We start from the raw sequence: 27,789 nt of genomic DNA, 5'->3' as shown, positions 1-27,789 counted from the left end.
GTGTTATATATACCAGCCACCACAGGGGGGCTAAGTTAAGATTACTAAATATATGGTACAGTATCATTTCTGTTGCTTTAGCTGTTCCTCAGATGAAGGTCAATCAAGGTGCAGTGCACAAACTTGATAGTACAGTAGGGGTCTTAATTCCTAATGCTACTATGTAGCATTAGACAATATATACAATCAAGAAATTGTATATATTGTAACACAATTATTCCAGAGTTCAAATTTCAGACTATATTTTCATTTATATTAATTATAATTTCACAAATCATGTGACTGATTCAGATACCACAGTTTATAAATACACCAGTGGGCTCTGTGTCTGAAAGTCTCACTGGCCTCAAAAGATGTTGTGAAAAAGGAACTTCAGGCCGCTCGCGTGAGTATGACATGTGCTGTGCATGCCCACATTGTCCTTCTTCTGGTTATATGCATACACCCAGAAACTGCTGATAATAATGTGGAAATAAACATCAGTCTATGAGAAAAAACAATTAATAATATTATAATAATATTTTGAGAAGAAAATGGTAAGTTTACCCACCAAAACAATTTAAATATGTTTAATGTTGTTATCCGCGACCTGGCCCTGGATAAGCCGAAGATGATGGATGGATGGATGCTTAATGTGTGAGGACTAGAAAAGTGGTTTACAAGACTTGTGCTGGCAAATGGTTTGAGGCTTTTAATGCATTTTAGATCACTTTCACAGTTAACTGAAATTCTGAGCACTGAAAATAATATAGTTAAATTGGGCTACTGAGCTCTCAGAATAAAATAAGTAGAAAAGTTATAGATTCACATGATTGAGAATTGTTTGTGCAGACTTAGTGAAAGGAGTGTGGAAGTAAACAGAGCGAGGCCATAGACAGTAGCTCACATAGATAGATGCAACTTTAGGTGCATGAAACTGGGTAACGGGTTAAGGATATGTGTGTGTGTGTGTGTGTGTGTGTGTGTGTGTGTGTGTGTGTGTGTGTGTGTGTGTGTGTGTGTGTGTGTGTGTGTGTGTGTGTGTGCGCTTTCTTTATCCTAGAGAAAAAAAACACGCGACAAATACTGTGGCTTATTACCTGTGTTAGTTTATGTGTAATAACCAGGAACCAGAAACTGAAAATGAAAAACTACATATTTCTAATACATCTCACAGTGATATATCACACAAATGAAACCTAGAACCAAAAACATACATCTCTATTTACTGAATGTAAATTTCAGATCTTCCCCCTGTTGTTTTACTTCTGTTGCCTGTGTGGATACAAAGTATCATCATCACTAAATGTTTTATGTCACATGATTATGTTACTACTACTAGGCAAACTGTAGCAGCTGTGTAGTGCAGTAATCAGCTACAGTACATTATTCTTCCTGTATTTTTTCATCATCATAATCTTTGGCCTAAAATGGTCTTGTGTGCTGACCTAAAAACTGCAGCTGGTTGGTGGGCTGAGGGTCAATTGTATGTTGCCTATTTTTACAAGCCTGTGTGCAGTCACAGCACGTAACAAAAGACTAACTGCTAATGTTATTGTCACAACTCAGAGTAGTAGAGCATCATCTACACAAATTTATATACTGGAGTTGTATTATATGGATACATTCGAAGTACTAAACAGCTTTATTAAGTTGTGCAATAACAGACAGGGTACAGATAAGATTAAGGGGAGATGTATTTCATAGCCCTCAGTAAAGATAGAGATTCCTCTAGATTCCGCTTATTAGAAATACTAAAGCTGAAATCATCATCATGTCAGTTATCTTTAAATAGAAAAAAAATCTACAACAATTCAAGCTCAAGATTTTTTGCAAGATTGCATCTATTACCTGTCACACTTTTCTCACTTTGACATGATTTAGATCATTTTAGACATTTTACCAACAACGTCACCAAACATGTTTCAGTGTGCATTCAGCATGCTGTATATCGTGTCCTGTGAATCTGGTGGATCTGTTGCTTCAGAGATGGTGGCGTACACATGGTAAATGTCAGACTAGAAGAGAAAGAGTAATGCCCTTTTAGTCATTAGCATTGATTAAGATGAGAAGCGGACATATTTATTACTACACCAGGTCTAACTTACATCTTCATTTTTTGTCTGTTCCAAGTTTAGTTTCTCTCCTGAAAGAGAACAACATTGAAAAATTATTTCTTTCAGTCAGGATTAAAACACACACACACACACAAGTGCAAGACAACATGTAGTCCAGTGGGTTCACAAAGTTTGTCTTGTAACTGTATATGTCATAGTGTTCTTCTAAATTTGGACATTTTAAAGGCTCTTTAGTGGTCAAATAGCTTTCCTTATCACAAGGTAGTAAAATGTTATAAAAGCCAAAGCTCCCTTGTCATACACTGGAAAAAATCATTACTGAAAGTTAGTCAGCAGTAATAACTAAATATGCTATAGATATGAAATAAAGATTTGAGCATATTAACAATATTACTGTTAAACAGTCATCATCTTATTGTGTTACTTTCAGAAACAACTAATGGTACACATAAATAATTACTCCATGTAGTAGGGCTGTGCGATATGACCAAAATCTCATATCCCGATATAAGATATTTATCGTCCACACAAAGATATATATCACAAAAATCTCAACAGGATCTTGAGCTTTATTGTGAAATGTTTATGTGGAAAATAAACAAGCAGATGACAGAACCACGCAATGGTTTTACCATCGTTGTTGCTAACGTCAACGCATAAAAACAGTCGCTTGATCGTCTGTAGTGTGGTTATATTAAATATAAGCGAAAGAGAGAAATTCTACAGTGACCATCAAAACAATGAAAAAATATTGCCATAAACAGATTATTTTGCGACACCACGAAACAAACGATAGTGTAATATGCAATGATAGACGTTTTCATATCGTTATCCGATATATATCGTTATATCGAACAGCCCTACCATGTACAACAATTTCACCATCTTATTACTAGAGGCAAAACACAGCTTACTAGTAAGACAGTTGTCATCAGGTACTGAAGTGATCACACTGGAGCCTCCATCATTACCTGCAGGTAACTTAACACAACAGGGAAAAATCAACTTTATGTCCTCGGTATTTAAATTGATTGTTTTAATTAAGAGTATTTTTATTTGACTGAAACATTTTGTTTACCATTCTTCCCTGGTTCATTTTAGTCATTGATATAAAATCACCTGTAACAAAAGAAAAACTCAACAAAATAAAAACCATAATACATGGATTGATAGTTTTGTAATGCTGCCTGACAGCTAAATGTATACAATACCTGGTGATGTTGCCTTTGTCCTACACATAAATAAAGAAAATGTTTTAAAAAAATAGAAAAAGCTGTATGCATTACATTACACAAAAAAAAAAGTGTGTTTATTGTAGAGAATTAGAAAACAATATTATGAGACATATTTATTAGGCGTTCTGCCCTCAAGCAAGGCATTTGATTCACCACTGCTCCAGTGATTCTGTTCACTGGATAAATAAGAAAAGGTCTGAAGTAAATAAGACCAACTTCTGGTTGTCTGAATGATGACAGGAAAACAGCTTATTAAGGTTTGCTGAGAAAATATTCCTTACCTGCTTTGAGAACATGTTTCTGAAAAGGTAGTGGCAAAGAAATGTCTGATCAGCATCTGATTAGCTTTAAAGTCACAGGTTCATTTATAACTATGAAACTGATAACATTTTTTACACGTGTATAAATTAGGCATGATGAACTTTTTCTGCTTGAACTTTTTTTCTTCTTCAGAATAAGATGATCTTTTTAATGTACAATTATTATTATTATATATTTAATGCAGCTATGAAAAATGTATCACTATATTACAAAAGGTTCATGAGTTCCAGGTTCTCAAAGTGGGGGTGAATCCCTGTGAGCCCTCACAATGTTGTACTATAACTACAGGAAATAGCCACATTGATTTTTTTCAGAGCAAATTTTTCATTTGCTTGTTCATGGCATAGATGAAGTGAAATAATCATTGGTACCATGGGCTTTTTATCTGTTTTCTGATCATTCAAAAGATATTTTTTTAAAATGCATATTTTGGTTAAACTTTCAATGGTAATATTATCTTATTTTTGGTTGACAGGCAGATTCTATCTCTAAAAGACATAAACATAAAAAGTTGTATGCTTTCATATGTGCCCTCACCACTTCTTCTTTTGAACGTGAGAAGCCCCAGCACCAGTAAGATGACACCCATGGTTACTCCCAATCCAGTCACAGCTACTGCCAACTTCCATATCGATGCTTCTGCTTTGAAAGCCAAACAAGAGTTTCACTTCTAACTCAAAACCAAAACAATTAAAAGTAGACACAGTTGGTCCAGCCAAACTGCTTAAAAAAAACTGTGAGACATTAATACATTATTATTATTATTATTATTATTATTATTATTATTATTATTATTAATTCTATTAATAACCATAATGGCATGTACAAAGAGAAAGAGTTGAAGACATTGTTGTTTACCTACTTGGTTGTAATATTTTTGAAGAGGAGTTTACTCTACTGTCAGGCTGGCGTGCCTGATCCACTAAAATGAAACCGAAACATTGAGAAGTTGTGAAACTCATGTGATAACATCTTTTAAATGTCATTTTTCTTTCAGTTCTTTTAAAAGCAGAGGTCACACTAATAGCAGTTTAGGATAAGCACTAACTGATCCTTTAGGATATAAATATATGATAAATATTATAATGTTATATACACTATATCACCAAAAGTTTTATTTATATTGTGTTAAATTGCAACAAGAGTACCTCTATAGGATGCCCCTAATCTAGACATGAAATCTCCTAGCTACTGAATATTCCACAGTCTGTTAGTGGTATTATAACAAAATGGAAACAACTGGGAATGACAGCAAAGTGGTAGGTAACATAAAATCAGAAATTTGGGTCAGCAAATGCTCCCCCTGTCCTGTGTGCAGTTTGTGTAGTTTTGTTTCCCCTTGTCTTGTTAGGTCTGAGTTGTCCCAGCTGTGTTCCCACCTGTTCCCCATCCCACAGCCATCCCCATCCTCGTGTGGCTGTGGCTCAGGTGGTAGAGCAGATCAGCTACTGATTGGAAGGTTGGTGGTTCGATTCCCGGCTCCTCCAGTCTGCATGCCAAATATCCTTGGCCAAGATACTGACCCCAAGTTGCCCTCCGATGCGTCCATCGGAGTATGAATGTAGTTTAGTTTAGAAGTGTGAATGAGGCATGTTGTATAGAGCGCTTTGAGTACTCCGGGAGAGTAGAGAAGCGCTATATAAGAATCAGTCCATTTACTTTCATTATCCTTCTGTATTTTAAGTCCTTTGGCTTCCTCTGTTCAGGGTCATGTCATCTGTTGGCTTCTGTGCCATGTCTCATGTTCCAGGTATCTTTGTATCCAGACCAAGTTTCATGTTTAGGGTTTTTCATGTTTATTTTTAGTTTCCCAGTTTAGGTTATGGTTTATTCCTGTCTTTGTTTGCCTTGCTTTGTATTTTTCCATCAGCCATATTAAACAGCTCACTTTTTGTTAATTCAAGTTTTGTTCCACGTTCCTTTGTGTTTGCATTTGGGTCCACTATACATTTTGAAAATTTTCATTCTTCTATCTTTGTGAGAACAGTTTGTGGATGTCCCCTTCCTGTTCCAACATGACCATGACCATAAAGATTTGGATGGGTGAGTTTGGTTTGGAATGACTTGACTGGCCTGCACAGAGTCTTGACCTAAACCTGACTGAACACCTTTCGGAGGAATTAAAGTAGAGATTCCAGGCCGGGCCTTCTTGTCCAGCAGAAGTGTCCGAGCTCAAAATGTGCTAATGGAAGAATGGAAGTTCCCATAAATACATCCCTAAACCTTGCAGAAAGCTTTCCTAAAAGAGTTAAAGCTGTTATGGCTGCAAACAGTGGGCCAACTTCATTTTAAACCCTATGGTGTGAAAAATCACTCCACAGGATTTAAAATGATTAAGAATGGGATGGCACTCCAGTTCATATGCATGTGAAGGCACTTTTGGTAATCACAAAAAGTTAATTCTGTTAATGTTGATGTAACGTTTTCAGTGGGAGAAACTTTTCATCACTCATTCAAATGACCCTGTATAATGACTGAAAACAGCACCACTGACTAACAATGTGCCGTGAGATAAGTTTCACTTTTGATAATATAGTGTATGTTACCATTTTGTTTAAAAAGAAAAAATAGATACCTGAGGTAGCAGTGGCACGGGTGGAAGTATGAGACCAAGTAAAAGTTGGACCTGGTGAAAAACTTTTTACTTTTGAAATAACAGATAAAACAGATGACTATTATAATATTTTTTTATATATGTACAGTTTAACTGCACATTGTCTTACCTTTGACTGTAGTAATAGTCACTGTAGCATTAGTCTTGTATGAATCTTTTTAGAAAAAAAAATATTTGGATCAAAATTTCAAAAAGCTGACTGAGGTTGTTAGGTTCAGTGTATTTGCACAGTTAGTTTGAAATAACATATACTGCAATAGTTGATTCACGTGTTAGCTTATTTTTTTGAGTTGGTTTGCATTAATGTAGAAATATATTTGTATACAATATTTTACAATTCTACTGTCCCTGCAGTTACCTGAAGGAGAATTCACAGACGTGGTAGGACTGGAAGCACTAGGAGTACTGAGACTCGAATCTGTTTCAAAAAATGCACAAAAAATGAGTTTCTTTAAAGAAGTTGTGTGTGTGATGATGTTCTGGATTATATTTCGATGTATTGTATTTCCTACCTGTGGCCAGACTATATGCCATTTTTGCGCTGGTCATTCTTGATTCTCTTCCCACAATAACTACAGTTTTAAAAAGAACTATGATCATGAATATTCATAATAAAGAATATTAAACACACAAAATATCTACAGATAAAACATCTGGTCATTTGCATCAGTGTTGGAGGGTTTGTGACCAAGGGCCAGCAAAATTAGTAACTTCATTTCAACATCAACTATAGCCCTGGTTACAAAGTACTGCCATTTATTTAAGATGCTGAACATGGTGAATATTTACTGTTCCTGATGAACATCAGAATTTTAGAGTTAGAGTTGAGATTTTTTTTTTACATTCTTAGAATTGAATCAGACATAAATAAAACAAGGACATTTCAATTTATCTTCACATTATTGATGCACTCGGTCTCACCTGTTGTACTGTCTGGTGAGGTTATATACGGAGTTGTTTTGACAGGAGTGTTCACACCAGTTGTAGGGTTTAGATTACGAGTACCCAATCCTTTAAGATAGAAAAATATCAAATAAATACTATAATGTCACATATGTTACTGTTCTCTGTAAAGAAATTCCTGCTTCTTTTTTTTTCTTTACATTATTCAACCCAAATAAAGGGAATGAAATGCCAAGTATTTGAATTGTTACACATTGTTTCAGTCTTCAGAATATTTAGTTTGAAAAATAATATATAACAGAAAAATTAAATGTCTAATTTTTAATTTGGGCAGATTTACTTTATCACAGAAAAAATATTTACTACTTTACTAACACCACAGCAGTAATTTATTTACCTGTTATCGAGTTCACTGAAGTGGAAGTTGAAGCACTGAGTTTGCTGAGACTTGATTCTGTTTCATAAATGGACAATAAAATGTTAAAGACATTTAAAAGAAGTGATGTGTGATGATGCTCTGGGTTGTTAGTTAAGTGTACTGCATGTCCTACCTGTGGTCATGATAGATGACGGTTTGTTGATCTTTGGTGATTCACTTTCCAGAATAGCTACAGTAAAAGGAAATGGGTTTGTGTACAAATAAAGATTTTGTTATTTATGCAATCAATTCAAAAGTGATTGAAACATTTTGAAACCACATTTACTATTTTATTAAATGTCACATCTGTCCCAATGGCAGTGTCAGGTGGCCCTGAGATAATGAATGCAAACAAGTTTAGGCATTAAGGCAAAATTTTACTTGAGATGTTTAGTGAAATGTGAAATGCTAACAAAATGTGTTCTGTTTAAATTGATCACTTTAAGTCCTGTTCTGATAACTTTCACTTGATTTTATAAAGGACAATCCGATGAATTGTGAAAACATACTTGTACACTGTAGACTCTTCTGCTAATGAAAGGTTTTTGTTCACCTAAATACAATATCAAATTTATTTTAGGTTTAAAAAAAATTTGACCAACTGTGAATGTGGAAAAGAAATGTTTTAGCTGTCTTTCAATTCTGTCCTTATTTTATTTATTTATTCTTTAGACACAATTATAGTTTTTAAAAAAGTAACCTTTCAACAAATCTTTCAAAGGTTGGCATATTTTGAAAGTTTATTGGTTTGTTTGCCTAACAAACTAAGTATCATGAGCAGGGTCATGTGTACTCCCACACTCAGATACTAGAGTTGCATCAGGAAGTGTTTCCAGTTATAGAAATTCATCCCACAACAAAAATGTTATTTTTAACCTCATAAGGTGTATTGTATTGTGATTTGGTAGTCAGAAAAATTCCAATTGCCTAAATTCAGTACTTAATATTTTAACAATAATTTCAACAATAAATGAATCAACAATGATTGTTAACACACAAAGACATTTGAACATGTCATGTTAACAACCTGGAAAGTGCTGGCTGCATATTGTTGTGGTTTACACATTCACCTACGAATAGATGCCCCGATACCCTCCTCTCCCAGGAGAAGATACAGTGGCTTGCAAAAGTATTCGGCCCCCTTGAACTTTTCCACATTTTGTCACATTACAGCCACAAACATGAATCAATTTCATTGGAATTCCACATGAAAGACCAACACAAAGTGGTGTACACGTGAGAAGTGGAACGAAAATCATACATGATTCCAAACATTTTTTACAAATAAATAACTGCAAAGTGGGGTGTGCGTAATTATTCAGCCCCTTGAGTCAGTACTTTGTAGAACCACATTTTGCTGCAGTTACAGCTGCCAGTCTTTTAGGGTGTGTCTCTACCAGCTTTGCACATCTAGAGACTGACATTCTTGCCCATTCTTCTCTGCAAAACAGCTCCAGCTCAGTCAGATTGGATGGACAGCGTTTGTGAACAGCAGTTTTCAGATCTTGCCACAGATTCTCGATTGGATTTAGATCTGGACTTTGACTGGGCCAGTCTAACACATGGATATGTTTTGTTTTAAACCATTCCATTGTCGCCCTGGCTTTATGTTTAGGGCCGTCGTCCTGCTGGAAGGTGAACCTCCGCCCCAGTCTCAAGTCTTTTGCAGACTCCAAGAGGTTTTCTTCCAAGATTGCCCTGTATTTGGCTCCATCCATCTTCCCATCAACTCTGACCAGCTTCCCTGTCCCTGCTGAAGAGAAGCACCCCCAGAGCCTGATGCTGCCACCACCATATTCGACAGTGGGGATGGTGTGTTCAGAGTGATGTGCAGTGTTAGTTTTCCACACATAGCGTTTTGCATTTTGGCCAAAAAGTTCCATTTTGGTCTCATCTGACCAGAGCACCTTCTTCCACATGTTTGCTGTGTCCCCCACATGGCTTGTGGCAAACTGCAAACGGGACTTCTTATGGTTTTCTGTTAACAATGGCTTTCTTCTTGCCACTCTTCCATAAAGGCCAACTTTGTGCAGTGCACGACTAATAGTTGTCCTATGGACAGATTCCCCCACCTGAGCTGTAGATCTCTGCAGCTCGTCCAGAGTCACCATGGGCCTCTTGGCTGCATTTCTGATCAGCGCTCTCCTTGTTCGGCCTGTGAGTTTAGGTGGACGGCCTTGTCTTGGTAGGTTTACAGTTGTGCCATACTCCTTCCATTTCTGAATGATCGCTCGAACAGTGCTCCGTGGGATGTTCAAGGCTTGGGAAATCTTTTTGTAGCCTAAGCCTGCTTTAAATTTCTCAATAACTTTATCCCTGACCTGTCTGGTGTGTTCTTTGGACTTCATGGTGTTGTTGCTCCCAATATTCTCTTAGACAACCTCTGAGGCCGTCACAGAGCAGCTGTATTTGTACTGACATTAGATTACACACAGGTGCACTCTATTTAGTCATTAGCACATCAGGCAATGTCTATGGGCAACTGACTGCACTCAGACCAAAGGGGGCTGAATAATTACGCACACCCCACTTTGCAGTTATTTATTTGTAAAAAATGTTTGGAATCATGTATGATTTTCGTTCCACTTCTCACGTGTACACCACTTTGTATTAGTCTTTCACGTGGAATTGCAATAAAATTGATTCATGTTTGTGGCTGTAATGTGACAAAATGTGGGAAAGTTCAAGGGGGCCGAATACTTTTGCAAGCCACTGTACAAATCCCTTTGAGGATGTGTCAGGAAGAGTATCCAGTGTAAAAACTACCCACTGTGCCACCCACTTCTACTGTAAGCATGTTAATATACTGACAATATCATCAAAGCTCAACTCTTCCTACGTTCCAAGAGACTGCTAACCTGGATCTATTCTTTTTCACATCTAAGGTCGTGGCCAGTGAAATGAAATGATATCTTGCGAGTAACAACTAAAAAACATTTTTAGAGAAAAATACTTTGTATACTTTTATTTTAGTCATTTTCATCATTTTAATTAATTAAAGTAGCATCTGTGCTATAAAGTCTGCTTATCTTCGACTTACCTGTTAAGTTGTATCGATCACTGCGAGGAGACAAAGACCTGGGTTCCCTTTTCAAAGTGTAATCACAGCTGGCATCTTTTTGTTGAACAAAATGTAGATGTCTCAAAAAATCATCAATTGAGACATAAAACTGGCAGAACCGCTGTTTGTTTTTTGTCTTGCTATTCTTCCCGACAGCTACTGTGAGGACTGAACGACTTGCTTCTCCAAAGTACAGATTACATCTTGTATCATCTTTCACAGATCCAGGCAGAGAGCAAACAAACCGAACATGTTCCCCATTAAAATGCTGCACACTCATCTGTGGTGTTTGACCTACATGAAGATTAATCAAGTCCCATTAATATACAAGAATATTGTATGTTTTACCAGCACAACAATAACAATACTGGTGTTCATAAAAGCTGAACGGCAACACATTTTGTAATTAACTGTAACTGGTCATGTTTAGATTCCTGCGTGCTGTCTTTGGTGGTATAAGAAAATATGTAAGAACAACACTCCAAAAAAAGTTTTGTGAAAGAAAACATGAAGGTTTATAAAGATAATAATGTCTAACACACTGTATGATAACTTATCCAGTCACAGGAAGAGCAGTCTCTCACTTTGTATGGTGATGAAGGATGGTTCACTGTCAGCAGACGTTGAATTAAGGTCTCCAGTGTAAAAACATCTCACTTTAACTTCAGCAGGTGAACTGTGATGTGACATTAACAGCAGTTCTGTTGCAGTGAAATTCTGCCGGCATGAGAGGGCTTTGGAAGTATTTTTGCTCACCGTGTAGAAAAAACACTGATGAACTGAAACAGATGTTGGTGCCTGACAGTGTAACGTGACCGAGTCCGTCTCTGAGATCACCTCTGTGTTCACCGTCAGCGTTGGTGGAAGAAGAGCTGAAAAATCAGAGGTAAAGAAATGTTTTATCTAATAGGTAATTTTTGGTTTTAATAAAAAAACAAATATGCAGTCAAAGAAAATCTTTGTGAAAAGTAGAACATCAGGGACTCACCTTGTGCTTGAATTTCATGAACGAAAGCTGTTGGAAAGAAAGTCTGTCAACAACGTACTGGAGGCATGTATGACTCATTAATACAACAAACTGTCTTTTCAAGATCACAGGGAATCGTCCTGCTGAGGAAGTTTTAGTTTTTGATTCCACACGTTAGTTTATCAGTTAAAAATATAAACAAGGAAGCACCAAAAGAGAAAAAACTGGTTACAAGAGGTTTAACTTACACATGAGGATGACAAACAGAAGGTGTCCAGCCATGATGAAGAGGATTACTGTGACTGTGCAGAACACATGTGAAAGTCTGACTTTGTAAAGGCTGATGTTCCAGTTTAAGGAACTTCACAGGAAAACCACAGCAACAATGAACGCTTTTACACAGCGGAGCAAATGAACATGAACAGCCCTTTGAAACTACTTATGAGTTTTATTTAGATCAAGAAAGGAAGTGAAATAAAGACAAGCATGAGTACATCTGTGTCATTTCTGTTGCCATGGGCTTAGTTTCCCAGATGTCTGTGTGGCAACATGTGGCAGTAAAGAGCTCAAGAGCTTTAATAACAGGGACAGCATCATGGGAATTTAACCAAGAGAATATTTATTTCAAACCAGTACAAATAACACACAGTTATACTTGATTAAGACCTTAAGAAGTTATTTTTTTCTAATATTCATTTTAAAAATATTCACACATGTTTGAATCCCAGTTCAGTATTGTGGTTTTCCTGTAAGCAGAGGTCCAGGGAATTACTTTACCTCGAATGTACATCTCAGTTTTACACACACTGTTACTACAGTGCAGTTCAAACCAGGGCTGCACTGACAACCACTAACCACTGAAGAGAAAGTCTCCACCGTTACAGCCCAGCTACGGCCACTTTAGGCCCTCAGCTCTGGTCAAAGCAAAAGCAACAAAAACAAAAAAGTAACCCCTACTGTTCCTAACCCAGATGCAAAAGCAGCCTCCTGCCAGTGTCTAACAAATATTTCATAGAATAAAATACAAAAGTGGAAAAGGGTCATTACTTGGATACACTATATGCAAAAAAAATAGTTTCAGGAAAAATGCTGTGCAAAAATTTTGAGCCAAACACAGATGGGAATTTGACATTAACCAGGCAGAAATATAATGACTACAGTGTCTATATGAATGGGGACCTAAAACATAAAGACAGGAAATTCTTCATGCAGTGTGACCAGTTTTGAGTTAACCCCCAGTTAACCTAACACCAAACATGCCTTTGAAGTATGGAAGGAAGCCTGAAGAGAACCGACCCAGCACAGTGAGAACATCCAAACTCCACACAGAAAAGCCCAGCTGGCTGGTGGTTTGGATTCCAGGACCCTCATGCTCTGACGTAACAGTGATAATATTGAGGCAACTGTTGTTGTGCTTTTGTGCTATATAAATAAAACTGGGTGGAATTGAAATAAACATTGCAGCGCCATTACCAGTCTATTTTGATTAAGTGAACTGGTTATGCAATGACATAATGTGCATTACTTCTCTTTTAGTCCCTCTGGGATCTTTGGTTGTGTTTATCGTATCCATACATGATACAGTATCATGTGTTTGTGATATAACTATGTCACTGTGTTTAATGTCTTACAATACTTTAAAATATCCAATTTCAAAATGTTGTGCTAACATTGATTAGAACAAAAACACGGTTACAATCTTAACTTGCAGCTTCCGCAGGTTCCAGTTTCTTCAAGGAACAGAAAACATTTCCAGTACTGACAGAGTGACAGTGGGTATTTACATTACTGAAAATAAAATAATAAGCATCATCAATGTGCCTGCAGCATGCTGTAGGTCATGTCCTGTGAGACTGGTGCAGCTGGTTTCTCAGAGATGGTGGCGTATGGATGATAAATATCAAACTAGAAAAGAAAGAACACAGCTGTAAGAGTCATTTACATCTATAACATCTTCAAAGCCAGATAACAAACATCTTAATTACTGAAACTTTGTCTCACTTACATCTTGCTCTTTCCTTTCTTGTTTGTTCAGTTTCTCAGCACCTGCAATTAAGAGAATCACAATCTAAAACTGCTGTTTTAGACAGATACAAAGTGCAAGAAGAACTGAAGTAATACAGTTTTGTTCTATTCCTGCACAAATATGACCTGGTGTACTTCCCCATGTACTGAAGGGCATACACCACATGTTCCCAGAGATGGGCAGTAATCTGATTACTTTTTTCAAGTAACGAGCAAAAACGGTAATTAGATTACCGTTACTTTCCCGTAGTAACGCTGCGTTACTGCGTTACTAAAACCGTGATTTTTTGCGAGAATGTCTCACGACAGTGACGTAAGCGAGTGCGCCGTTAGTGACAACAGCTGTGTGCAGATCAACAATGGATCACATATCGATTGTGGGAGAGAGTATGAGCGTGCAGCGTTTAAAGCGTGGAAGTACTGACCTTGCTTTGAGTTTGATTCCATAAAAAGTGACAAAAACATTAGCGTCCATTGTGCGTGGGAAGAAAACTTCTTTTTACAGCGAAAAAAACCCCTAAACTTCCGAGCAAGCACCGAGTGCGCAACGACGTAATGGGAAACTCACAGAGAAAGTTGCGGATTCTTCAACTGACCGCGGCACACCTGCACCAGGGTAAACCTCCGCCTACCGCAGTCCTGCTTTACAGGTGAAAATAGAGCAACAGGACCGCTAGTCTTTGACTTTATTTATTTTCTGCTGTGTTTTACTTGCATCTATTTGAAAGAGTGAGTGTAAACACAAAAAATATTTTATTTTATGTGCTGGAATGTGCAGAAAATAGGTTTAAATGTTAAACTAATTTATTCAAGTCAGAGAATGTTGCATATAATTAAATTTTTGCTTGATGCATAAAGTTAAAAGATTAAAACTGATAAAACAAGTTAAAAAAAGAGACTTTTCCATTTGATTACATTTTGTATGATGGATTATGTAGAAAAAGTAGAATTGGGCTGAAAGATCTATCGCTTTGTCACCTCTTCAGATTGTAAATCGTGTTTTTAAAAAGTAACTAAGTAACTAAGTAATTAATTACTTTTGAAAATAAGTAATCAGTAAAGTAACGGGATTACTTTTTTGGGGAAGTAATCAGTAATTAGTTACTGATTACTTTTTTCAAGTAACTTGACCAACACTGCATGTTCCTGTTCCTATTTTTTTTTTCTTTAAGAGGACCTGAAACATTGGGATCTTTTGTTGGTGTTTTTCATGCAGCATATAAAAGCTACAATGTAACTGAAAGATTTGCTTTTTTATGGGTGCTTTATATGATATAGTATTCACTTTGTGATACTTTGAAAGAAACACAACAACTAAACAACTAAACCTGCAGATAAAATGAGGAATCTATTGAGCAATTTCTTTAAAGCTGCCAGGACTGCAGGGATTAGGGACACTGAGGGTCCTGCAGCACCCCCTGGTGGATGTCCACAAGTATAATTAAAAACTGTGTAGTTGTGTGTTATGTTACAAGGTCTTTGTAGATAAAGTGCTGCCATATTTACTTTTCAAACACACGTTTCACAAACATCCATAACCATATACAATTTACAACATTTATATAAATATCTATTTTCATATTGCTGTTGAGGTACCCCCAGCTGTCACATTTTATGTCATCCCTTCAAAACCCCTGCCCCCACATAAAAGATGTTACCACAGCTGTGGTACAATAATATAATTACAATATTGAAATTTGTCTTCCACCCTGTACTACAGTGTTTAAGTAGGTGTAAAACAAAAAGGAAAATAAAAATAAATAAATACATAAATAAATAAAGTTCACCGGTAGCACAGCTGACACCGGGTATTGAAGTGATCACACTGTAGGCTCCATCATCACCTTCAGGTAACTTTATGCAGCAGGAAAGAGGACATTAAATGAGAAAATCCATTAATGATACATTAAAGTTAACCTACCCTTAAACCTCTTGCATTTCAATTTTTGAATGTTTTGTTATATTAGTGTAGAATTTGACAAACATTTTAGTTTATTTACCATTCTTCCAGGGTCAATATTTGTCATGCACACAAAGTCATCTGCAGCAGTAGGTAAATAATAAAGCTCAGTTAACAAGTGTATAAATACTGTCCTAATATTGTATAAATCAACAACACATTGATGTTGCAACTGAATGAATTCAGTACCTTGGATGCTGGTTCTTGTCCTAAACATAAAAAAGGAAAATTAATTAAAAATTAAACAAAAATCATATAAATGTTGAATATTCTCCATAGACCAATCGTATTACTCTGTTTGGTTACTACTTTAAAGACTGTTTTTTGATACAGGAAAGTGAATGGACTTTCTGCCCTGAAGTGCCCCGCTGCCCCTGAGCAAAGCATTTAATCCACAACTCTTCCAATAATTCTGTTTAGTTGCAGAATAAGAAAATCTAAAGTCAGTAAGTTTAACTTCCGTCTATACAAGTGATAACAAAAAAATACTTGCTGAAAACAGGTTTCTTGCCTCTTTAGAGAATATCCTTCTGGAATAAACAGCAATAAAGAAGTGACAGTTAGTCTGCTGGGGTCAGATCAGCTTTACAGCCGTTAATTACAAACTGACAAGCTCTGATTCAGTGAGACGTCTGTGAAACAGAAGAGCCTTTAACAACAAATCTGACTACAAAACTGCTTTTAAGAAGAAGACACTGTAGTTGGTATCCACTGAGTGTGAAATGTTAATATTACACTCTAACTATCAAATACATCTGCATGATTTTACATAATAACTGATTGAGATCTCACCAGTTCTTCTTTTAGATCTGAAAACTGCCAGTACCAATAAGATGGCACCCACAGTTACACCAGAACCAACGACGACCAACACAACAGTCAGTGTCCACATTCCTGTTTAGGAAACCACAAACACATCTCATCTCTAACTGAAAAAGAGATTAATGTGTGTTCTGATTTATTATTAACTATTGTCACAAATAAAACATCAGTAATTTAATTACCTGATGGTGAGATGACAGAAGTGGGAGAAGTGGAAGCACTGAAACTGCTGAGACTCGATTCTGCTGTAAAAGCACCAGAAATGTTTAAGATCTAAGATTTAAGAAGTGATGTGTGATGATCAGAGTTAATATTCACATGAATTGTATGTCGTACCTGTGGTCAAGGTAAATGAGGATTTTGTGTTTGTTTTTCTTGGGACTTCTTCTACAATGTTTAGAATAAAAGCATATTTAAAAACTAAACAAAACAATATATTACACCAAAGCTCTATGTCTCTGCTTTGAGGAGGATTGCATTAATAAAGAAAAATCAATAAATTCTGATTAAATAACGCTACAATGCATAAAACCTCAGTAATTTAGTTACCTGATGATACGTCCACAGTACTGGTAGAAATGGAAGCCCTGGGTGCCGTGAGACTTGATTCTGCTGCATAAATACACAAAAAATGTTAAAGACTTTATTTATAGTGATTGTGTGATTGAGTTATCAAGTCATTTTGAACTAATAATCAAAAGTATTATCACATTAATGACTAACTATTTCTTTCCCAGCAGTATTGTTAGTTAATCAGTCGATCCACTGCTTTGTTCCAAATTTTAACATTTTGTGTATTGTTGTAAATTTAGTGCAGACATAATATGAGTGCAAATGTCTGGAGATGCTGAATAGTTCTTGTCTTTGTGTCCCTCTGGTGCTTATTTTTGTTGTTACACTCAAAACAGTACTTCTAGTTTTCTTGGTCAGCAGTCACAGGAACAATAATTAAGCTAAGAGAATTTAATGATTACAACTGTTGTTATACAGATAAGAGAAATCATGTAGGTTTTGCTCTGATAAAAATGTGTTGGTTTATTTATTTTTTCTGTGTTATTTCAGTTTTAGAAATCCCCGTACCTCAGGGGAACAAAATAACAGTAGAGACCAGACAGTAGACAGTCGTAATTATAATAGAAGTCAAGTTAATGTAACTTCTGTGCCTGACTGTGTGAGCATGTTCACTGTGCGTCTAACTGGAAAACTGATGCTAACTCTGAGGACAGAATTACTTCAGTAAATATTTTGTAATTTCAGCCACAAAAAGAAAAAAAACTGTTGCCACTCTACTTAGTTCTTCTACTTTTACACGAACAGGCTCTTTCTTTACCTGCAGGAAGTTACAAATTTATGATGAAAAAAAAAAATTGCTAAATTAATGGCTCAGCTGTTGCTTCATTGAAGCACATTTTAGCAAATGTTTATGCTTACTTTTGAATTTTTGATGCATACATAACAATCTTACCTGTGATCCTGTCTCATGACCTCTGATTTCAAAACATCTTCATGTGTTTTAACTGCTGAGGTCGCGCTGACTCTGAGGCTGACACTAACAGCCTATTTAAATGTGCTATTAACGATTGTCACACAAAACACATCAGTTACCTGACTTAGACGGTGAGTTCGCAGTGGTAGAGGTGGAAGTATTTTGCTGCGGTTTTGCTGCATAAATATTTAAATGTACTCTATGTCCTACCTATGGCTGTGGTAGATGTTGACTTTGTGGTGGTCGCTCTTGATTCTGCTTTTCATAATAGTGTAAAAGAAGACAAATAAATCAACATGACACATTTTTTTCCTTTTACACAGTCATTTTAAAAGAAGCAATTTTGGAACTAAAAACAAATTTACTATCACAGTACTGCAGCATTTCCACCCTAAATGCAAAATAAGTTAAACAGTCATCCCCCACTTTGTTTCAAACTGGAGTATTTGAGGACCTGTTTTAAAATATAAAATTAGTTTTTACCTCCACCTTTACTCCAAGTCTTTACTGAAAATGTTTTATATGTCTGTTAAATATTTATCGTTCTCATCTTTGTATTTCTCTGGTGCTTGGTGCCTGTGGTGTTGCACTTACGGTCACATGGACATAGTTATTTATTAATCCAAGAAGAGAAATTACTGGAATCATGGCATTATTGTTATTCTAATAATAAAAGGTATCTAAGATGAGACCTTTTATTATCATTCAGTGGTAAAGAAAGGACAGAGCCAGTGGACACTGTGGATTTATTATCAGCTCAAAATAATATCTAGTCTACTTCTTTCTAACTGTGTGAGCAGGTTTTTTGCACAGGAAACATTTGCTGTATCTTACTGTGGAAATGACTTTATTACCACATCATTTGTACATCTTATTTAAAATGACCCATCCATCAAAAATCATACTAAAATATCTTATATCCACCTGACCAACATGTATTATTTATAACATGTTTTCCTTTACTGATAAAACTTCACACTCATTAAAGACTGACAGCTGCTGTGTATTTTGTTTTGTTTTGTTTTACATGTAAAGCAGTTACTGTTGCTTATCTCTTATTATTATCAGTAAAAAAGTAAAGTATTTCTGTTATGGCTGTAAGAGCCAACATCTCTCAGTGAAGGCTGATATTTCTTATTTATCAAGTTATTAATGGTTTTACTCTGGAAAATTAAAGCAGTGCTTTTCTGTAAATCTTATTCAGCATTTTTATTTCAGAAATCACAAAATACTCTATAAAAGTGAGGATGAAAAACAGTAGTTTTGTATTTATTTACAAACAGATTTAATGATGAATCCTCTCCAGATCTATCAGAATTAAAATGGCCACATGGTCCTTTATATACTGATTGCAAGGATGTGTCCTTGTTGTGCAGTTCAACTAATGCTGACTTTATTTTTCTAATCATGGATATGCTTAAATCGAAGTGAACACACTGGGAGCTCAATTAACTTAATATGTTAACATGCCGAGAATATATAAAAAATCTGGTTAAAACATACAGTATTACAATATTAATAACGAAAATATTATGCATTTTAAAATGATTGAATTGTTTTTACTTACCTGATGTTTTCTTTTGTGAGGTATTGTTTGATTCAGGCTTTTGAAGTTTTGGAACTTCTGAAGTGAAACAGAAACATTAAAAACTTTTTTCATGTTTTTGCATTTTTCATGCACTCATAACAAAATCACACATTATCATCTCTACTCATGCCATGCTCTTAGGTCACAGTAATTGTAGGGCTCAGATTAACAGACTTTTCTATTTCTGATTAATTATACATACCACATCAGTGATTTAGTTACCTGATGGTGGGGTTACAGGAGTGGTATTATTGGAAGCACTGGGATTGCTGTGGGGCACTACAGGGAAGAAAGTATTTTTATAAAATCGAAAGAAAACATTCGTAATGTTCTGTATGATACTTAGATGTATAGCCTGTCCTACCTGTGGTCATGGTACATGGTGAGTTCACTTTGGTTCTTGGTGATTCTTTCTCCAAAATATCTAGAATTAAAAAAAAATGGGTTTGTGTATATAATGTGAATGTGTCTATGTTTTGATGGGTGATTTTGTTGGTTGGTTTTCTTGTGTTTGCCTGCGGAGCATTGGGAGTCATCTGCCGGGTATTTAAGGAGCAGCGTGACAGCTCTCGGGTGTCGGATTGTTGTCTCGGCCTTAAGTGGTAAATCATCAACTGGTTTCTATGTACTACTTTGATTTGCACGACATTCACGGATCGTCGTCTCTTCGGCTTCCTGCCGGTTTGCGACCCTCACTGCCCAGCCATTCTCAGTCTGGAGTTATCCTGTCTAACTCTCCATGCTACCTCCCTGCTCACCTGCGCTGCCTGGGGTCCACGTTGTCCCCACTTCAATGTCCAGCCTTAAGTACCTCGCCCAAGCCTCTAGTAAATGTGTGGCAAGTAAGCTCATTCCTTGTGCAGTCTCTCGTAACTCCTTTGCTCCGTTTCTACAGGTCGCTTAACTGCGTTTTCTCCTTTTCCCCTCCGGACAGTTTGAGTTCTCTGTTCAGACAGAACTGTCATGTTTGTTAAACTGAACTACAAACATTAATTGAAATCCTGAAATTCAGGATCTTTTTCAGAGCCAGAGGAAACACTAAGTGACTGCAGAGATGAGGTTTTCATAAAACACCTATAAAACATGAAATTAACAAAAAGAAAAGAAAAGATGCAATAATTATACAGCGACTAAGGCACACTTTGTAAAGTTATGTCAACTTCAACATTCAGTAGCAGTTTATTTAATTAATGTTTTATTAATTTCAAAAGTAGTATCATATACACTAAAACAGGTTATGTTATGTTTCTCTTTGACTTACGTGTCAAGCTGTATTGATCACTGCGAGGTGACAAAGAGTTGGGTTCATTTTCCAAAGTGTAATCACAGCTGGCATCCTTTTGTTGAACACAATGTAAATGCCTCAAAAAATCAGCAACTGGGACATAAAACTGGCAGAACCTCCGTTTGGTTTTTGTCTTGCTATTCTTCCAGACAGCTACTGTCAGGACTGAACGACTTGCTTCTCCAAAGTACAGATTACATCTTGTGTCATCTTTCACAGATCCAGGCAGAGAGCAAGTGATGAGAACATATTCTCCATCAAAATGCTGAACACTCATCTTTGGTTTCTGACCTACATGAAGATCAGTGGAGTATCGTTAGATATCAGTCACATATTCTGCATGTTTTACCAGTACAAAAACAAGGACAGCAGTGATCATCACAACTGTCCTACTATAACACTCAGTCATCATATTTTACAACTGACAACAACAGCATTCACAACATTTTTCGATCCCCTGAAATTTCTTTTAACACCACATGGAGGCTGAAATGTATTTTACATGTATTCGACGAATCAGTAAAATTTGACATTCAGCCTTCTCAGATGATGCGTGAGAAACACATGCTGAACTGGTTAAATATCAGCTGGACCATCACATCATGTCTGTTAATATGAACAGACAGAAAAGTGTAACTGAAATCCATCATAATTTTATCATAACAGGTTTTTATATGAAATACAAACAGTGATTCTGTATCAGGTTTTTGTATCTGCAAATTTAGCTCAGTGTAGTAGGCCAGATGTTTATAACCAGAGACCTGCAAAGTAATAACTGACAACAACTGTAATTAACTTTAACATACTCTCCTAAACATGAAGCACTGTCCACCAGATTCCTGCTAAAGGTAATTGTATGATAAATGATCTAATAACAGGAAGAAGAGTCTCTTACTTTGTATGGTGATGGAGGATGTGTCACTGTGCGGTGAAGGAGAATTCACAGCTCCATATTTCACTGTGTAAAAGCATCTGACTTTGACCTCAGCAGGTGATCTCTGATATGACATAAACAGCAGTTCAGTTCCTGTCAGTGTCTGTAGACTTTGTTGCTCCCCAGTATAAAAATAACAGTGATGAACTGAGGCAGATGCTGGTGGCTGACAGTGTAATGTGACTGAGTCAGTCTCTGAGATCACTGATGTGCTCACTGTCAGAGTTGGTGGAAGAAGAGCTGAAAGATTAGAGGGAAATACATGTATCAAATATCTAAAAGGTTATTATGGCAACACTCTGAATGAGAGAGATTTGTTGTAAACAAACAGTGTGTGAAAACTTTGTTTGGTTATTTGCAGACTGTATCAGTTCATATGATGCTAAAAGAACAGTTTGAAATTAAAACTGTAAATTGCAGACTGACCTTGGACTTGATACTCATGAGAGGAAACTGTCAGAAATAACATGTCTAACAAGGGAAATACATGCATGTGTTAATAACTGGATATGAACACATATGTAACATTTAAACAATTAAACTGTTAAAGTTTGAGTTAGTTCTTGCTCAGAGTCTGTATAAATGCAGATTTAATCCAACAAGAACAATAGTTTCTCAATAAACTAACCTGCATAGAATCACCAGCCATGAAAAATGTAGGTAATTTGCAAAGATGACCCTGAGTTCATTTATGGTGAAATCTACAGAGAATTAACTTACTCATGAGGATGGCAAACAGCAGGTGTCCAGCCATGATGAAGCTGAATACTGCAACAGCCAAATTAAACAGACTGATTGTTATTTTGCAGCACTTGTTCAAACTAAAAATACAGGAAGCAACAGCACTGAACAACAGCCAAAGACCACAACGATGCAGCTTTCGAAAGTACCCGTACGTGTTTTACTGAGAAACAAAGAACCACAGCAGAGGGGTGAAAAGAAGCTAATGAGAAGAGCACATTTGAGCATCATTTACTTTGAATTTGTGTGGGTTAAAGGCCTCACTATCTGCACACATGCATCACTTGCATTTATTTTCTTTTTCTTTTTTTTTTTTCCTTTTTTTTTTTTCTTTTTTTTTTCTTTTTTTTTGTGTCCTGTTTGGATCTTTAGCCATCAGAATTGTTGTCTTAAGGCCAAGAAAGATGCCAAGCGGATTTATTTTACCAAGTGGATCATCATGGCCTTGCCATATTGGTCCATTTGATTGACCTTTATTATAATTATGAATTTATTTTATTTTCAGTTGCTACAAACGGGATAGACATGACTGGGGGATAGGACAGGGAGAAAGAATGAAAGAAAGAGAGGGAGAGAAAGAAAACCAAAGGGGAGAAGAGACGATGAGAAGGGGGGGAAGAAAGAGAAGAAAAAAAAGAAAAAAAAAAAAAACACCTGGGTCACCTGTATGGAGAAAAAAAAACAGAAGAGAAAGCAAACAACAAAGAGCAACATAATAAAAAAAAAGAACGGCACCATCACAATAAACTAGCTAGCAGTAGATATCAGTAGATACTAAATAATAAACGATATTGTGCAGCACGCAAGATAGACAGCGCACAATGTGCTTTGAGGTAGCAGCCAAGAAAGCTGTAGTCCGCGTCTGTGAATACCCGTGTGTACACCTGTGTGCATACCTGTGTGGATCAGCACGCTTGCATTCCAAAGGTTTCTCCATGTAATGATCTGCTAGGGAGTGTGGGGAGCCACAGCCCCGTCCTCCAGGGTATGAAGCAGGTATGGAGGAGATCAAAGCTCCAGACATCCAGAGGCTCCCAGAACACAAGAGACCAAGGAAGACCAACAGAGGGGCAGCCGCGCCACTTGCATTTATTTTCAAAGCATTGCAACAAATGAAGTATTCACAAGTTAGTTCATAAGACAGTAAAGCGCACATTTTAGCTTTTGTATCTGCTGTTACCTGATAAACCTGTTACCTGATATTCTGCCTCTTTACTGAGCAGTCTAAATGTTTTCTTGCTTCATATATAGATTCATTCAAAGTTTCAGTGATGAGAGGTCAAATCAAATTTAGTTCCTGCCCTTTAGCTCTATTAAATAAATGTATTTATGACAACACTGAAGTCACTATGATGGTTTTTACTGAAATAGAGATTTTTAACACCTCTACAACACATCAAATACATCTGCTTTTGATACAGACAAATGTGCGCACTAAACAACAGCTGAAACGATGTTCAACATTCTCAAAAGTGGGACTCAGCTTTTTCAGTGGGAGAACGATACATTCAGAAAGTGCCGCATTCACTGGAAACACTACATCCAGATGAACAGAATCAACATTTGGAGATTTTCTTACCTGAATAATTGAGTATGCATAAAGATGTTCAACATTGCACTATCAGACTAAGTTTAATTACATCTGCACTCTCGGATAATACTGAAATAATGTTACAATCATGACCATGATCGACATGATTTTTTTTACCAACTTGCAACCCAGAGACAATAACAGAGCGCTCTACATATCCAACATTTAAGACATTTCAATCAATGACTCATTGCAAATCATCAGCCTCTTTTTTAAGTAATGTCTGCTTGATATGTTATTTGTGTTTCTTTTGTTGTATGTCTGTAGACACATGAACGCATGGAGACTATATTCATATGAAGGTGGAGGAGAAAAGATGCAAAATGGAGCCCACTACATTGTATCTTTTAGGGTTACTGGAGCTGTTGTTTCTCTATGAAATAGACAAAATAGAAATAAAGTCGCATAATGTAATGGTGCATGCTGCATGCAAATTCAATAAATGGATGAAGAACTAATATTAAATGCACGAGTGGTTAATTCATTTTCCCAAGGGACCACATGGGAAATTGGGACTGTTGTGAAGGGCTGCATCAATAAGCTGGACTCAGTTCTGTTTAATACTAATGTTATCCGATTATAAGCTTACCACAAGAGTCCTAGTGTCTCTTGTGGTAAGTGATGAGTTGTGAGTACAAATTTAGTTCCTGTCCTTTTTCTCTAGGAGGTAATTTTATCTATGAGAACACAGAAGCCACTAAGGTGGTTATTACTAAAGTAAAGATCATTTTCGCACGTCTACAATGTGTGACACGCATCTGCTTTTGACACAGACACAAGTGTGCACACTGAGATAGCAAACAATAGTTGTTCAACATTGTGCTATCAGTCTAAATTTGATGAATTCTGCATTGAGCATTGATATTGTTTCTTAATCAGTTTTGCACCCTCAGATAATATTGAGATAATATTAACAACATGACCGGAGAACTTCAGTAATAAAGCTAAACAGCAACAAAAATAGGGAGCATCTCAAACACTGGCTGATAGCAAACCAGGTGTGTGACCACCCAGAACTCATTTATGTATTTATTTTTGTTGTATATCTTTATGTCTTTGTTCATTTTAATGTTTTATGTGACGTGGCCTGGGACTACAGATATAAATGATCAGTTTTGTTATAACCTGGCATCTTTTAATTTTGGCATACTGATGTACATCAACATGCAATTATCCAGTCAGATAAAGAAAAACATTTCATTTAATCAATTTTTGTGGCATTTCAACTCATATTAAAAGGCAAATTATTAACAATACTCAATACTTCAGAGTATTGTACTTCTGTATCTACAGCCAGGATAAATTGTGTAATGATGTTGAAATATATTATCCTTATTAAACTTCTTATTATTCATTTAATTCACGTTAAATACTTTTTAGAATATTTTATTTAGCTTGAAATTATGTCTGGGGAATTTTCTCCTACCTCTGTGATGTCCTGCCTCCATCCAGCCTAGACTGTAGCTTTGAACTGCTTATAGCTAAAGGAAAATTCTCTGTGTAATGCATTTGCACCAACTACAAAAGAAAATACAAAAACACAATGTGAATAAAGCACGTGAAATTTTAGAAACCTGTCAACAGCTTGTTTAAAACTAAAAATGATTAAATTCACATCTCAAAAGCTAATTTTGAGCATAACATTTAACCACCTAAAACAGTTTATTTTACTATTACAAATATCATCATAAAGAGGTGCAAAAGGTTGCATAAAGTGCCAAATACAGTCAGCAAAGATATGTATGTGATAAAGTGCGTTTCAGTCCCTGGGTAGGTTGTCTCTTGGTCATAAATCCGTAATTTTTAAATATTATTCCCAAAATCTCGATCAGCCAATTAAAGCATACGTCACTGTCGTCATACTGTCAAGTTTAATCATTATTTAACATTGATCCGACATTTATTTAGGTCTGAGATTTCAGTCTCAGCCACAACGACGATTCAAATAAAAAGGCAGCGTTGTTTTAATGTCGCCTTGCTATCTGTGCATTTGAAGCACTGCTTGGGTGTTTTGACACCGGATGAGGTGACAGGATTCAGTGATAACACATGAAGTTGGATGAATCCGCGGTGGCTTTCAAATCCTAATTTACCACACCTGGTGCGATGCGGTTCACCTGGTCTCATTATACCGGAAACAACTGCATAAAAACGGAGACAGTTGCCAAATAAAAGGAGAGTACGCATATTTTAAGACTTTAGCTTGTCTGCCTTTATTGTGTCCTGTTTTTAAATTTAGATTTTAGTGAAATGCCTCCCAAAAGGCCACCAGCATACTCCACTGAGCCGTCTGATTCATCCACAAGCGAGGCGTCGGTGGATGAGAAGCCGGAAAAGAAATCAGGTCTGTGCGCAAAAGGCGAAAATCTTTAAGATGGAACGAACTTTAAAAATTATATGTAAATTTACTCTGCGTAGATGCTGCGCCTCATCCATCCACGGCGATCATGGTGAAAGAAGCACTTCAAGCGTTGGACTCGCGCAAAGGGGTTTCATCCCAGGCGATACTGAAGTATATCACAGAAAAATATCCGTCGGTGGATTTGGCGAGACTGAAGACTTTAGTTCGCAAAAACCTGAAGAAGGGAGTGGAAAATGGGACGCTGGTGAAGCCTGGAAACTCCAGGGCGACAACGGCCACGAGGAGATTTAGGGTAAGAGGTTACATCTGCAGCTGGGTTCAAACGAAGAGTTCAAATGTCAATTACGGGTTTCGTCTTTATTAAGCTTGCACCGAAGCCTAAACCAAAAGCCGAAAACGCAGAGCCCAGTGTGAAGAAGTCTCCAAAAGCAGCCAAGGATGGAGCCAAGAAGCCCAGGAAAGCGGGTATGAATGACCGTTAAACCTCGAGTGAGCAGTAATTTAAGCTGTTACTCGGTGTCAACTCGTCATTTCTTACAGGTGCCACAAAGAAGAAAGACGCTGCAAATGGACAAACAAAGTCCAAAGAGGTGAGCGGACGCAAGTTTGGCTTTAGATGGGAAGTTGACTCTTCATGTATTTAAGAATGTGGATGAAGCTCATGGCAGTTTACATCTATATTCATGGTCAGAATGTTACTTTTGCAGAACTATAAATTTCAACAAAATGTACAGCCTCACTAGAGGAAAAATCCGAAATTGCACAATAGACTTGAGCATTTATTTTAAGCCAGATGTAGCAAATTTGATGTATTTTATTTACATATGACTTGATTTGGAGTGTGTTTGATCATTTGTCAGATTCATCTTAAAGTGAATTTTCTGGCAATTGCGTTACAATTCAAGCTTTAAGGGGTTAATGGCTTGGTAAAGTGTCCTGAACATGTCAGTTTTCTTAGGATCTCTTATTTGTCTGGTAAAGTAGTTTACATTCTCTCCAGTGGTCATAAAATTCTGACATTCAATCTACTGCTGTCTCCTAAATTCCCCTTTTGCCTTTTAGGACTCAAAGCCTCCCAAAAAGTTGAAGGATGAAGAGGCTTCTACATCAAAGGTTGCTCCAGCGAAGAAGCCAAAGGCTAAAAAAGCTAAACCGACTGGGGATGGTGAGGAAACTGCTGACTCGACCAAGACTAAAGCAAAGGAGTCAAAGCCTGGAAAGGCCAAGGTTGCCAAAGCGGACAGTAAAGTGGCTTCTAAATCAAGCGGAAAATGAGGGACAAAGTCTGAAGATTGAACTTGTAATTCTAGACTGTTTTTATATCGTTTATCAAATAAATCTAAGTTTTTAGCTCGAGTGCATTTCAGTATATTCTAATTACCTTTAATACTAGACTATACAATAACTAACCCCAAGCAT

At 36.6% G+C, this 27,789-nt stretch overlaps 3 protein-coding genes across 3 annotated transcripts; 1 reads left to right on the top strand and 2 right to left on the bottom strand.

Moving 5' to 3' along the window:
• Positions 1 to 1,904: 1,904 nt before the first annotated feature.
• Positions 1,905 to 11,858, bottom strand: LOC146632275 (uncharacterized). The gene is made up of 19 exons (XM_085354241.1): positions 11,825 to 11,858; positions 11,598 to 11,624; positions 11,194 to 11,481; positions 10,589 to 10,903; positions 7,682 to 7,738; positions 7,528 to 7,584; positions 7,149 to 7,238; positions 6,740 to 6,799; positions 6,586 to 6,645; positions 6,337 to 6,381; positions 6,189 to 6,239; positions 4,476 to 4,535; positions 4,151 to 4,255; positions 3,574 to 3,592; positions 3,269 to 3,288; positions 3,136 to 3,176; positions 2,972 to 3,038; positions 2,088 to 2,125; positions 1,905 to 1,997 (listed from the first exon to the last, which is right to left on the bottom strand). Exons 1-19 carry the CDS (start codon positions 11,856 to 11,858, stop codon positions 1,905 to 1,907), a joined length of 1,527 nt encoding a protein of 508 aa, XP_085210367.1.
• A 1,530-nt stretch (positions 11,859 to 13,388) lies between these two features.
• Positions 13,389 to 25,456, bottom strand: LOC146632274 (uncharacterized). Its single transcript, XM_085354858.1, has 20 exons — positions 25,435 to 25,456; positions 22,397 to 22,444; positions 22,103 to 22,147; positions 21,638 to 21,916; positions 20,719 to 21,033; positions 19,822 to 19,881; positions 19,680 to 19,736; positions 19,437 to 19,493; positions 18,080 to 18,127; positions 17,989 to 18,045; positions 16,933 to 16,995; positions 16,720 to 16,770; positions 16,566 to 16,628; positions 16,354 to 16,455; positions 16,073 to 16,091; positions 15,751 to 15,770; positions 15,602 to 15,642; positions 15,389 to 15,455; positions 13,582 to 13,622; positions 13,389 to 13,481 (listed from the first exon to the last, which is right to left on the bottom strand). Exons 1-20 carry the CDS (start codon positions 25,454 to 25,456, stop codon positions 13,389 to 13,391), a joined length of 1,548 nt encoding a protein of 515 aa, XP_085210984.1.
• Positions 25,457 to 26,258: 802 nt separating this feature from the next.
• On the top strand, positions 26,259 to 27,645 carry h1m (linker histone H1M). The gene is made up of 5 exons (XM_085354240.1): positions 26,259 to 26,352; positions 26,427 to 26,662; positions 26,736 to 26,835; positions 26,911 to 26,960; positions 27,433 to 27,645. Exons 1-5 carry the CDS (start codon positions 26,259 to 26,261, stop codon positions 27,643 to 27,645), a joined length of 693 nt encoding a protein of 230 aa, XP_085210366.1.
• Positions 27,646 to 27,789: the final 144 nt, after the last annotated feature.

This window comes from Diplotaxodon limnothrissa, linkage group LG5, assembly GCF_057381915.1.
Source record: "Diplotaxodon limnothrissa isolate DT_005_m linkage group LG5, D_limnothrissa_male_GT1.1, whole genome shotgun sequence".
Taxonomy (NCBI): Eukaryota; Metazoa; Chordata; class Actinopteri; order Cichliformes; family Cichlidae; genus Diplotaxodon; species Diplotaxodon limnothrissa.
Note: the sequence above shows the minus strand (reverse complement) of the source record. Positions and strands in the feature narration are given on the sequence as shown.

Bases quoted from the DNA above. Each gene is read 5' to 3' on its own strand.
- h1m (XM_085354240.1), top strand. From the start codon at position 26,259: ATGCCTCCCAAAAGGCCACCAGCATACTCCACTGAGCCGTCTGATTCA. The intron at 26,663-26,735 runs GTAAGAGGTTAC...GTCTTTATTAAG, and splicing joins CGGCCACGAGGAGATTTAGG to CTTGCACCGAAGCCTAAACC. The intron at 26,836-26,910 runs GTATGAATGACC...CATTTCTTACAG, and splicing joins CAAGAAGCCCAGGAAAGCGG to GTGCCACAAAGAAGAAAGAC.
- LOC146632275 (XM_085354241.1), bottom strand. From the start codon at position 11,858: ATGGCTGGACACCTTCTGTTTGTCATCCTCATGT. The intron at 3,177-3,268 runs GTATTGTATACA...CTTTTGTTACAG, and splicing joins GACAAAGGCAACATCACCAG to GTGATTTTATATCAATGACT. The intron at 1,998-2,087 runs GTAAGTTAGACC...TTTCTCTTCTAG, and splicing joins AACAGACAAAAAATGAAGAT to TCTGACATTTACCATGTGTA.
- LOC146632274 (XM_085354858.1), bottom strand. From the start codon at position 25,456: ATGGAGGCAGGACATCACAGAG. The intron at 19,494-19,679 runs GTAACTAAATCA...GTTTCACTTCAG, and splicing joins TCCTGTAACCCCACCATCAG to AAGTTCCAAAACTTCAAAAG. The intron at 16,456-16,565 runs GTAATTAAATTA...TTTCCTAAACAG, and splicing joins TTCTGTCATCTCACCATCAG to GAATGTGGACACTGACTGTT.